At 35.9% G+C, this 14,140-nt stretch overlaps 1 protein-coding gene across 5 annotated transcripts in view; it reads right to left on the reverse strand.

The window, feature by feature from the left end:
* LOC108691319 (rho GTPase-activating protein 20-like) overlaps window positions 1–14,140 on the reverse strand; it is a 198,887-nt gene that overhangs the window by 20,583 nt on the left and 164,164 nt on the right. The window contains exon 1 of one of the 5 annotated variants that reach the window (XM_018198998.1): window positions 4,435–4,911. The exons of the other annotated variants lie outside the window; for them this stretch is intronic. Within the exon in view, the coding sequence (XP_018054487.1) occupies window positions 4,435–4,491 (57 nt within the window). The 5' untranslated portion in view covers window positions 4,492–4,911. Of the gene's footprint in view, window positions 1–4,434; window positions 4,912–14,140 lie in introns of those variants that run through there. 5 annotated transcript variants of the gene reach the window in all.

Here is a 14,140-nt window from a genome sequence, read left to right on the forward strand (position 1 = left end):
AATATTTATTACATATAAAAATATATTTATTTAATACAAGAAATATTAATTTGATTTAACAATGATTTTTTTTATTGAACAAATATTTACTTACTATATAAGTAAATGTTTAGTTGGCAGTATTGAACTAAATATTTATTAAAATTAACTATATCTTTTTCTCAGTGTATATATGTATGTCGCGTCGCAGTACGTAATCAGATAATGTGAACCATAAAATTTTTGTTTAAGAATATTATAGAAAATTTTCTTCATTTTCTGATTTAGAAATTCGATTTCTGATCAACGTTCGAGAGGAGACAGTCAGTAGATCAAACGTGGAGGAGAACTATATTGCAGGTCAATGCACCTGGGCCAGTTTTCGAAATAACTTCAGGTTGTGTGTAGCACGCGGCCTTTCCCTCTGCTTCCCCGTGATCTGCGTGGGATCTTCTTTCTCGTTTCTTCGCGGAATTCAGAATATCGTCGGACATTCGTAGACAGTCTCTTGACCAGACGCCAAATCGCCCACTTTATATTTATGCTCCGACATACGAGAATACGTTCAGAGCGATTCTATAAACGTGGCGCACGCTCCTTAAATGCGACCGGTATAAATAAGCGTCTCAAGATAAGATGCATGTAGGTCCGGGACTCCAGATAAAATTGGAAAGATGAAGAGTATTGTTAAAAGCAGATAATTCTTTAACGTATTTGGCAGTCTTTTGTTAACTGTTTAATAATTCTCTTAAGTAATTAGAAAATATCAAACAAACATTTAATATTTGTAAAGATATTTGTGCGAAATAAATCATTATACCAATAATAAAATTAAAAGTAAAGATACAAATTTTTCCATTTAAATATTTTTTTTTTTAAATATCAACATTACATGTGCAAAATTGCAATAAATTTTTACATGCGTGCGCGCGCGCATGATCTGACAATAAAATTCCCAAACTGCTGTAACAATAAAAATCTTCCAAAGTACATTGTTGGAAAAATTATGTCGAATATAATACATTTCACATATCCCAAACGATTCGCTCAAATTTTTATGTTCATTTAATGTAAGATGAATATAATGTTAAAGAATTATACAGATATTGTATAAAAAAATGATCACAAAAAGATAATGCTGAATTTGTAAACAAACTGTAGAAGTTTATTTTTTTTAGTATAAATAATAGTATAAATAAATTTTTTTAGTATAAATAACATTTATATATTAAATTAATATATATTTCACTCATTTATCTTAGAATTTACATTTTAAAACATATTATTTTTATGTTACTTGTTCACTTACTCATAAATTTTAACACATAATCTTTAAATAATATAATTACATTGTTAAATTAACACTTGAATATGTTAAAAAATCCAACACAAGTATACAATATTTTTTTACCAATAATTTTCTATAACATCAATACTTCACATCTTTGATACAAAACTTAAAAACTTCTTTTAAAGTCCGTAATTGGAAATTGTTGTTTAGAGCACTTAAAATTACACTTTAAAGTTTTAAGGTTTTGAACTACTACTACTTTAAAAGATAAAATATAACATTTTGTTATCTGAGATGTTTGTGTTTCTTTATTGCTACAGTCCGGGAATTCATTATCAGACCATGTACATACATTATAATTTATTACATAAGTTGCGTATGTATGTTGACATTTTTTATGAAAAGATTCATATGGAAAAATATAATGTGATTGATAGATTTATTATACTTCGTCATTAGTATTGAATTACTCTAGCATTCACTTTTTGAAACGAGCGCATTTAATGTAAATTAATAGAACACCGTGTAGAATATGTTACATGTTGAAGACGTAACCGATACGAATCATTTGTCACGATAGCATACAAATGCTCGAGTAATCGCGAGTTTCGCTTTTCGCTCGCGCCGCCGTCGTTTCTTTGAAACGTTTGATCAACTTCCGCGTCGTAAACGCCATGCGAAGACTACCAACTAAATTTACTGCACGTTCCGCGGAAAATTTCTATGCTGAGCTACACTTGGCTGAAATATGTCAGGTAAGCTCTCCTAGTGAAGGATTCTTTTTACAGTCTTTTCTCAACAGTGAACAGTTATATGAAAAGGAAGATAATACAAAAGATATAACTTGAAGGATTATTGTAGAATATAAGCGTCAAATTTTAAGTTAGTTTTATGAATAATTAATTTATATTATTAATCTTTTTTTTTTTTTTCATTTTTATACTATATGTATCACTATTGATATATTTATTTTTTACATGTATATTTATATATATTGTTATAAGAATTGTCAAATTTTTAAATAAAGTTCAAGATTAGACACCTTTAAACGCCTAGATGCGCAACGAAACGAGCAACGCTTCATATTTTAATCAGAGCTTGAAAATGATATATCATTTTCTCTTTAACGGTAAACAGAAACTTATATCGTATATCAATAATTGTCCAAAGATACGCTAAAGATGATTTCGTGGAGAAATTTTGAATTCAAAATCACTTAGATTATACACGGTTCCACAGACATAATTTTCCAATCTTTCACTGTTCTTGCGGCAATCGATCGTCCCAATTCTTGCACGAAAGAATCTCTTCGTGTCTTCTCATGCGCGACGAGAAGGTGCATAGAGGTTAGCGTGTACGTGAAGCGCAGGCTTGTCTATGAGGCAAATATTCCCAATTCACTGCGAAAGTAACCAATAAATTGATCAATTCAAACAGTTTTGAAAATTTTTATCTAAAAAAATTTTGTTAAAAAAAATTTATATATCCATCTATAAAGACAACTATTGTAGGTCTAGTCACGTACATGTAGAAGTGCTTCTAAAAGGCACGATTTACAGTGTTTCCAACTGCAAGATTTTCCATTTATCTTTACTCATTTTCATGCTATATATTCTGAAGTAGCAGACCGGATGAAGTTCTTTTTCTTCCGCAAGTCCAATGTAGGATATATCTTGGATGCGCCGCCGCGAGAACGTCAAGCACGAAATCACGCCGAAATAGAACGGACAAGTGGGACGTCGCGTCGGGACGATGGCACCGACGACGAAGAAGCAGAAGGAAATGAACGGAGCGCGACATCGGTATATACCGGCGCGAAGAACACTATGGGATCTCGCATTGGAAGTGATCCAAAACCGAGGGTAACACCGTCGTTACTCTGACATGAGACCAACAAGACTTCACGGCGGCTGGATGGAAGATAACTATGCAGGTGATCAGATTCATGTCATCACTGAGATAAGTTTAAATTAGGGATTCAGTTATCTATGTTGAAGGCTGAGCTCTCATTATCAGGATTCCTGATGGATAAAAACTGTAAATTAGGCCTGTCTAAAACTTAACTTCCTGCTCTCTATCGTTTCGTTAAGACGTTGAGATAAAGAGAAAACAAAAAGAATAGACGTTAGAGTTTTGCCCAGTGAGCGTTATGGCATCTTTTTTGTCAGTCTCGCAACGAGATGATAGTAAAGATAGGAGCGTTTAGCTTGCAAGCTAAGTGGATAGGTTTGTAAATAGAGGGATGTACACTCCTACGTTTTTTTTTAGATTTCAAAAATCGTGAGAAATAGTAAGTATTTTTACAGCTGAAAAATAAGTTGCTCCTTTGATCATACCTTATTATCTAATCAGAAAAAAAAATAAATAGTTAATATACAAAATGTTTTTTTTCTTTGACTTGATATCAATATGTCTTAAAAATAAAATAGGATTCTACATTCAAATATTAAATAATTCATTTATATCTCATTTAATAAAATCTTGCACGAAACTGGAAATGTTTTTTCTGCTTCCGAGAAGAGAGTCGTAAGAAATAGATAATATCGATGAACGTAATAAAGCAGCGATAAAGGAATTTCAAAAAGTTTGATAAATGAGGTAAGACGAGACGAGAAATCCAAGAAGAAAGTTCAATTTTATTGTTTCAACGGAATAATTTAATAATTGCATTCTCGTGAATACACTTACTTATGTTGCTTCATCTCCTTTCATTGGTTTCCCAACGATTATTCACAAAAACCCACAAAACAAAATTATGATGGACTTATTTAAAAAATTTGAATATACAAAAATATCTTGAAGGAATTTCCATTTGTTGCCTAGTTGCCTTTGTTATTAAAATAATATATTATTTTAAGCTTTAAAAACATTTATGACAGATTTTCAAAAAACTGTTTAGGTTTACTAAAACAATATCTGTAGAGTTCTAAACAGAGTTCTAAACAGAACATTCAAGCAAAATTTGTTGAAACAATTATTACGTGCGAAAAATCATTAAAATCTTAAAAATTTTATTCTCAATAAAAAAAAAACAAATAAAATTTTTTAGTTTTACGCATACCCGAGGAAAGCTCACAAAAGTTAATCGAACAATTAATCGAATTCGAAATCAGCCGCTTTTCTCAGCACCGATATTACCACTCGTGGTGGCACAAAACACTCACCAGCTCCAGCTCCAGCTTGCGCACGTCGTAATATCCCTTGTAATACTTGAACCACATCTCTCTCACCGATCACTTGCGTGCCTGGACGGATACACGCATCGCGCGTTACGTTCAACGAGATCGACGACTCTCGAGATCGCTTTCTCGAGGCAAGTCTCTCTCTCTCTCTCTCTCTCTCTCTCTCTCTCTCTCTCTCTCTCTTTTGAGCGAGTCGTTATTATCCCGAGAACATCCCCAGACGCGATGGGGCACTTGACTTGTTCATACCACGATGCTCTATCGAGAACGAACTGCCACTTCCGTGCTGCCTCTCGCGATGCGATGCCCGGCGTCACCGCGTTGCATCGCGGTCAGTTCGATGAAAGAGTGCACTGTTTCTGCTCCGCGATCCGCGATCCACGATCCGCGGTCCGTATCGTATCGCGGTGCACGAAGACGAAGATAAATATACGAAGCGCGCGAGATGCAGCAGCGAGCGAGATGTGAGAGAAAGAGATGAGGGTGGAGAGAGAAAGAGAGAGTAGCAGAGAAGAGCGGCGTGATACGATGCACTCGAGGACCTTTGAGAGACTGTACGCCTCGGCACGGCCAAGAGGCCAAGTATAGACGAGGCACGCCTCGTGTAGGTGCGTATTAATGCGTGCATGCGAGTTCAAGATCGACGTGTGAGTCTATACGTACGTGTGTGTCCGCGCGCGAGCGAGCTCATGGGCCACTAGACTTAATTAGCCGTCTCATCACTGAAACTACGTTCTTTTTTTCCTGCGAGCCACGTGCGATTTCACAGCGCGAGGGCTGCTCCGAGACCACGAGTCCTTTGTATCGTGTGAGACGAGAGCTGTCTTAAAAAAACGCGATGAAATGCAAAGAAACGACTTTCCAAATGTCACTTAGAAAGTGGATCCTCATATTCGCAACGCACGCCTATGTTTCATGCATACGCGGAGCGTTGGACGCTCTATTTTTTTTAGATATTCTAGAATTCCATGAAAAAATGTCAGATATCATCTGTTTAGAGTAAGTTATAACTTTACATGGAAAAAAAATTAATTGGGTGGTACAGCAAACCTATAATTTGCTATGCGAATTCAACATCGATAGCTAAGAAGATTTGATGGTTTAATAAATTGCTAATGTTATTCAACTGTCAACTTTGCTATTTTAATATAGAAAATTGACTGTCTATATGTTACGACTGTAGATTTGCTGAATTAGTGAAGTTTTCAGCTGTGTTTTTTTCCGTGTATGTCTCGAACGCTTAAATTATAATAAGTGATGACTAACTCTTTGAAACTGTTTAATTTAGCAAAAAATAAAAAATGCAACTAGGAATGTAATTTAAAAAATATAAAGGAAACAAATAATTGTTATATACATATAACAATTAGATATAAATGTTGTAGAAAATAGATATTGCTACCAATGTTACGTAAGGAGCAGCCTAGAAAAATTATCTTCTGAATGATTTCATGGGCACAGGAGAAACAGCACAATCTTATTAGTACTATTAGCTTATCTTTCTGGACTAGATAGATAATGTGTCTAACCGGGTACCAGTGGACACAGTGACGATACTGCGTTAATCAATTCTTAACGACTAACAAACGAGCTTCGACCGAAAGGCTGCGGAATTGTGTCGAGGTGAACGACATACCAAGACGATTTTACCAAACTGTGAGTTGAAAAATTGCTATGCATCGCACTGGTCGTAAAAACTGACGATATTTTAGTCATATCGCGTCGAGATATGTGACAGAGATAATCTTGCGGTATGCAGGAAAGCCGTTAAACCATTCGGAAAGTTGCATAATACAGAGACCGATGTTAATTTACTATTCCCATATAAGTAATAGCGACATAAATCTGATAATGCTTAAAGATCCTCTTGAAAATTTTATATCTCTTGTATAGTATAATATACGATTAAGAAAAAGATCAATATTTATATTATAAAATAAATATTAAATTTCGATTGGATTTGTGCATTATAAGATAAATAATCAAATTCGTATTAAAGAACGATTCCATTTCATGAAACAAGAAGTGCAAACAAGAAGTTCCAAATAAGAAGTTCTCCATTTCTGTGTGATACAATCCTGAAAATAAAATAAGTTAAATGTAGATCTGATATCCGTTGACACGTGCACCATCGGTTTCTCGGCGAGGGAATACATCTTCTCATTACCATTTAATAGTTACTATAAATGAATGTTATAATTTCTTTAAGTTCTCGATAGCGCGGAACTTTTATGGAAGATAATGAAGTTACATAAATAGCGCGTTGTAAATGACTTGATGCGAATAAAGAAACATGTACGATAATCTTTATCTTTTCTCTACGGAATGACATAGCGTTCGCATAATTACGGAGAAATATTTAAGGAATATTTTAATTTCATTGACTCACTTCTGTTGACTTGTTTTTGCAAGTAAAATTAGATGCAAAAATCTAAGACAATAAACAAAAAAATATGTAGTTTAGATTTCTGCATTTTAAATGACAATAACTCGTCGAGATGTAATAAATAAAACGATAAAAATTTTATGATGAATTTTATGATATTAAAATGTCGAAAAATAACGTCAAGTTCATTATCACGTACAAACCTCCTCCCCCCCCCCTCTCTCTCTCTCTCTCTCTCGTCGCTCTCGCTCAATCGGAATCAAATCGTTCGTATCCACCGACAATTCATTCGTTTACCCCTCGTCCTGAAATTTATGAAGGAGTGGTCGCTACGCCATTAATCATCGCGCTCGCATACACACACAATCGCGCGCGTTTATTCCAAAAAAAAAGTCCGCGCATCTCCACGGCGATATATTGATTTATGGGCCAGTCTCATATCACTTTTAGAACTTGCTCGTCCCTTTTCTATGCATCGCGGCAAGATTCCGCAGATTACGCACCCGTGCAATTACAGGACGAGTCTCGTGCGCGTATTTCATCAGCCGCGCGTATTCGCGTTCTTGCGAATGTTCGAATCAATTTCAGCGCGAAACCGAGAGCGGTCCTCTTAATCGATCGTGTGGTCTCCGCATTCGCGAGGCACACCCTCATTAATCATCACCGTTTTTAATTTAACAACGAGATCTACGCGCACAGAACATGTAAATTGATTTCTTCCATAAGAGCACACTGAAAGACGCGTAGGTGTCATCTCGGTTTGCTACAAAGGCGAGGGAACGATGACATGAATGAATCATGTTCGTCGATTTGTTCGAAAAGTCGCTTTATATTCAGCATTTTAAGAATTTACAATAATACGATAAAAAATAATTAACTTGTAACTCGCAGATGAAAAGACATCGATATATATATAAATATATATATAAATAGTATTTTTGTTGTCTTACATCTTTTGCATCTGTGTATCCTTTTGTACAAACGGTATTTATAAAATTGATCCTTATAATAAAAATATTTCCGCTTAAGCAAATATTAATTTCTATCTTCGCTTATAGAGCAAAAATATTCTGCCCGTCTAACACTTACAATTAATCTATGTGCGAATCGATTAAAGTCAATTGCCTATTCGCGATATAACCATACGACCGTTATGCGTTCATTAATCAATACTGGTTTCAAATGAAAAAACCGGCGGACTCATTTTATATATATATATAACGTATTTATAATTAGAACAGACAATTTTCATGCCCTACAACATTCCTACACGATCACGAGATGCAGGCCATCAGAAACGCTTTCTATGTCACGTTATGCGTTTTTTGATTTATGAGTAAACCGATCAAATGCAAGTATTAAGATTGTATCTACTTTCAATGTGCCTCGCATTACAATTTTTGTGCAATCTGCGTGAATAGATATCTCATGCAAACATACGTACCTACACATTCAAGCAAGCATGTAGCCGCAACGATGCTCGCGCAACACTGATCGCGAGTGTCCCCGCGAATCATTTCGAATCGTTGGTAAATGTCTAGCGTCTTATATATTATAACTCATCGCGAAATTTATGAAACCTGTTCTCCCATTAATCGGCATTACGCCCCGATTCAAGAAACGGGCGTTCGCACTCGTGAACAGATGCTCGGGGATTACTGTACACATGGTTGTAATTAACCGTAACAAATTGCAAATTTACGATACGATATTTAAAAACTTTGAAAACTCGTTGCGAATTACATTAATTATCAAAAGCATCATGTCACGACGTTTTTAAACACCCCTTTATGCGTTCTCATTCACGCGCTGCTGCGTTAAATATAAAAATCAATTTATGGAACTCGTTTAAAGAAACGAGACGATTGCATGTTTTCCTATGCATTTTTCCTTCTTGTATTTGCAGTGGCAAATTAACGACGCATTAGCAACGTAATCCCAATATCATCGACAACCGTCTCGTCTCATCATCGGTCCAACTTCGTTCTAAACCACAGCGGCGACCGCCATCGTATCGACCATTGAGATCGCATTGATAACAAATCATCTCGAATCAATCCCCTCCCGAGAGCGATTTCATTATCCCCATGTATTGATATCGTCTCACAGGCGCGTAACGTATGAAAACGCAGCGTGCTCTCATTAATCAACGGCGCGGCGGCTCGCGCTGGTTACGGCGCGACGGAGAGGCTCGTTCTCTTCGCTCTGAAAAGGGACTGAAACGGGCGCTCGGCGTAATTGCTCGGCATGCCACGAATTGCGGGACTGTATGTACGCGCGGCATAATTTCGATTTCCATATGGGTGCGGAATGGTGAAGGCGCGTCCTTGCTACGGGATGCTCCTCGCGAGATATGAGAGGAAGGATCATCCTGCATGTCCGACGATTCCTGATTTATGAGTCGAGCGCGCAGTGCGCGGTTTTCAAAACTTATCTATCCTGACCCTCTCTTCCGATGGCGCCGCTCCTTCCCTCGTATGTATGCCGACTGCAATTATTGCACCGATGAATCTCTCTCTTTCTCTTTCTCTACTCCGATCGTCCAATTGCATCTCTCAACGGGCTATGCATTCGCATTCAAATGGCGTATTCTCTTTCTTTCTCTCATTCACTTCTCTTCCGTCTTTTTGTTCGCAGTCATAGCTTAGAAGCCGGATTCAAACTAATTTTGTTTTATCCTTCTTCTAACATTGTTCGATGTTCGATGCCATAATAAATGATGATGACAACAATTTTTGCTCTTATGTAAAAGTGACGAATAAATAAATTTAAGAATCGTTAAAACATTTTCAAAAAAGAAAATCAAAGTTCTTTGACAAACTCACAAGTAAGATCCCACAGATATAGACAAAGTGTCTTGTGTATTGTATTACTTGCATTCTGCTCAAATTAAGTTTACGCAGAGAATCTTTTAGATTTAACAGAATGAGTGCATAGATGTTGACGTTCGTTAATACTGTAAAGAAGAGTAAATCGCTCAATTACAGGTGTAATACGAAGGTGCAATACATACGATTAGCAATGCAAATCAGATTCAGATTTGTCGAGGCATTTAATTAGCGCGCGGCATTAAACGTATTCGCGAGAACGCTGCTGGAAACAGGATGACGAGGCGCTACAGCCGGTGCACACATTGCACACGCAGAAGAACCTGCTCCTCTGAGGCAGCGATCGCAAAACGAATACGTTTGTAAAATTAATGGGATACTAGAAGAAGCATCCAAGTCAGTGGTATCGTTTGGAAAATACCATAGTAGGGTACGATCGATCGTCAAGTACCCATTCCTGCGAGTGAATCCTAAGAGATCAGCTAATAGCCGGTATCTGCTCGCGTCATCCCGCAGCCCATTGATCCCTGGCAACGTTGCTGCTCATGCATGCGTCTCTTCGTTGCGTAATGTGTAAGGCTTTAAAATATACGCACTTGCGCTCGATACGAATGAGATGAGAACGCGGCGATGCGTTCCCTTAAAATATCCGGATCGGTGTTAAGAGTCTCTTGCAAAGTCGCTTAACCAATCTCGGATGTATCTCATTACTGAAGCTAATGTCATAAGAGGCCGGAAAGAGGCCGTGAAAAGAGATCGACTTCACCGATTTAAGATCAGCTAATTTTATTGACAATTTAATTTATCCCATGTCGTTTTCCACTTTAATTGAAATGAGACAGACATCAATAGACTAATCAACGTTCGCGAAATAAGATTTAATGAATATATTTATTTAGGTTTAGTTAATTACTGATAATCAGATCGAAAGACGCAAAGACGCAATACTTACATAAAATTTTCGAAAATAAGGTTCAATTTGTTTTCTTCGATTATATAGTAATTATATTGATACAGTTTAAGTAGGTTTTTCAAATTATATTATAGAAAGTATAAAATGATTTTTTTCCAAATACAAATAATGATGATGTAGTTTGTTTTTCAAATGTATATAATGTGCACATAAAACAATAACTATTTCAGATGTTATTTAAATTTCTAATACATAATAAATCATCGAAAATACTGTATGGTATGCAGGTATAATGATCGAAAGGAATGAAAGAATTACCATCAACAGAATGATAGAGCAATCTGATTCACCGCGAATTGTTTCAATGTCGACCGCTTCGCGATCACTCTCAATTCGACTTCCACTTCTGACGTTCCGTTTAGAGCTCCATTAAAGCATGTTAGGTAGACGAGGGTACGAAAGTGCGAACGTACGTCAGCGGAACGGTTTGCAAATCGCTTTCGCGATCGAGACGAACACCGCAAAGTGGTTGCGCTCTTTCTCTTCTCTCTCCCTCCCTCTCTCCCTCTCCCTCTCCCTCTCTCTCTCTCTCTCTCTCTCTCTCTCTCTTTCTCTCTGTTGACGCATCTTGAGATCGATTGGGCTCGAAAGAAAATAAATCGCGAATCGATGACTAGTTGAAACAGTTACGTTAGCCAGCTGCTTGTGTTTCTCATTCTTTTCTCCTCGGCTTCAATTCGTTAACTAAGATCAGAGACCATATCACATAATAATGCGATCCCGTGTATCTTCAGATACGTCCAAGTGAAGCTACTAAACAAGCCAAATCGTTCAATAATGATCGATTCTTTTTCGCGTAGCTGACGATAAAGTAGGAAAACTATTTTTCGGCTTATTTGCCGATAATTGTACATCAATATATTTGTCAATCTTTTCCATATTTATCTTTCTGAGCAACAGTGCAATGTAAAATATTATTTATTGCACTCGTGTAAGAAAGTTTCACAGCGGAAAGATAACATTCGCAAATACGAAGCTGATTGTTTATTGTTTTTGTGCAACTATTATGTACAATTGTGAGAATGTTAAGTTCAGCTCAATTTTCCAGTCACTAGGGATGTACATAAACCTTTATGAATCTTTAATGAGCACGTAACCGATATACATAATCGCATGTTTCGAATAACTGGAAGACTAAATCTCAACAGCACCTTAGCATGCAAAAGTCATTTTAACTCATATCGTTCATTTTAACGTCAACAAATTGTACATTTTAGTCTATCTTTAAAATCTATTTTTAAAATCTATAATTAAGAAATATTTGCAAAACTAGAGAAATACGATCAAGTTTTACACACACACACACACACACACACACACACACACACACACACACACACACACAAAAGTGAAGATTTAATAATGATATAATAGTCCATAAGTAACATTTGCGATTTTATATAAAAAGCGAATATGTGTGTCGTGTGTGTTGTGTGCGTGTTTGTAAAGAATATTACTTTTTAAGTATATAAATATAAATTTTTTTTTGAAGATTTTTGTCTTCGGTTTTTATTAATCTTCTTTATATCAAGATTTATTTTTCTACTTACCACCGCAATCATAATTATTAATTATCAAGACATCAAGACAACGGCTGCTTACCTGCAATAAATCAAAACGAGATTCACGTTATCTTTTATTCGAACATCGATTAGCAAAATCAATACTTAATTTATAGCTCGGTGCCGTCCGCGCATAAAAATCATCACCGTGATTCGTGAGACTCGCGCGGCTTTATTGCGAGCGAGCATCTAAAGTCCTAAAGTCCGTGTGTAAAGTTTAACGAGTTTCGCTTCTAGCGTTACTTAACGTTTGCAAAAAGATCAGCAAAACGTTAGCTCCGTCCTTTGTCTATCGTAAAACGAACTGAAACAGCTGTGGCGGGAAAAGAGAAATCTTGTACAATAGAATGCCCTTAAAACGGCATTATTCCGTTCGGTAACTAGACATTTGCAAAATTTCATGAGCTTCCCTTGAATGATGAGATAGAAACATGCTATTGCCATATTAAACAATTTCAGGCCCTTCGTTGTACCACAATATATATTATATCATTCATTAATATTATATCATATAATAATAATAAACTTGCAAACATTGATTTTATCTTCCAATATTCTTCAATTTTTTCTCTTTTTTTCTTCCGGATATTACATGTTGTTATTTAATCTACGTATATTTATTTTATAAACTATAATTAGTACATATTATATTTAGTCTGGTTATTGAATATTCATATTTATAAAAAAAAGTTAAACAATTTTTCCAAGTTTGCAGATTCTTAAAACTTCTGAAAATTTGACTCAATCACCTCGAGTTTCAATGTCATTTTCAAATAATTTCAAATTCCTGAAAATTTTTATTATTTCCAAGACTTGTCCTCGTTTCGTGCAGATTTGAGGCTTTGGTCATACATTTAAGATGATCCATTTAAGACGATATAGACAGCCCGTTCTTCATTACTCGCGCGAAAATCACTTCGCGGCGTGTAACACACGTCGAGGATTTCAATAAATAAGACCCGTAGGCATTCTCCAACCCAACGTCGGCTATAAAGAGCCGATAAGATCGGTAGCTAAATAATCACCTTGACTGTTACGGTCGTGATGCACATTTTCGCGACGTGCATGTATGCGTGCCGCGGATGAGTCGCATACGCTCGCACGCGTAAGTGTGCAAAGAACGCGGGAGAGTTAACGAAATCGCGTTTATATACGCTCTATAGCACCGGTCGAGATTTATCTGCCACTTATCGCGACGTACGCCAGAATCGCGCTGACTTTTTAGATGCCTGGCTGTACACCGCGACATCTGGTAAGAAGACAATCTCGAGATAGCTCTCACCAACCGATCGGTCCCTTCGGCTTTCCTTCACTGATGCCAGCCCTTCATGGTTTCTCATCTCTGACTCTGACAGCGTGTCTCCATTACTGTCATCCAATTGGAATTTCGAAAATAAATAACGAAAGCACACTATTTTGATCGATTATTATCAGTTGCATGATTTCTTAATAATTTTATCGAATTTCGTCGAATTTTATTTACAGATACTGACGTAATATTACGACTCAATGATTTCACATTAATCAATGGACAAAACGTATAAACAATACGTTATAATAAAAGAATATCATTTCTTAACCTTTCGACTTCTATGTTGATTTCCCAGATATAACTCTCAGGTGGATGAACTGATCTCAAAAAATTTTCTGTATATATAATAGCATATTTATGATATGATAAAAAATTTCATTAAAATTATATAGTAAATAAAGATATAAATGCGTACATACATTGTAAAAATATGTACAGTAATTTATATATATTATAATATATATATAATACATTAATTTTTATTCACAAATCCATAAAATCTTCTTATCAAAATCTTCTAATAAAATGATTCTGAAAAAATCATTTTTGTCAACGCATTTTGAGCAACTCGCCTTGCTTGGAAATTGAGAGATTGAAATGTGTAATATATACGTATAATTTTATTCT

The sequence above is a fragment of the Atta colombica genome, unplaced genomic scaffold (assembly GCF_001594045.1).
Source record: "Atta colombica isolate Treedump-2 unplaced genomic scaffold, Acol1.0 scaffold45, whole genome shotgun sequence".
NCBI classification, from domain to species: domain Eukaryota; kingdom Metazoa; phylum Arthropoda; class Insecta; order Hymenoptera; family Formicidae; genus Atta; species Atta colombica.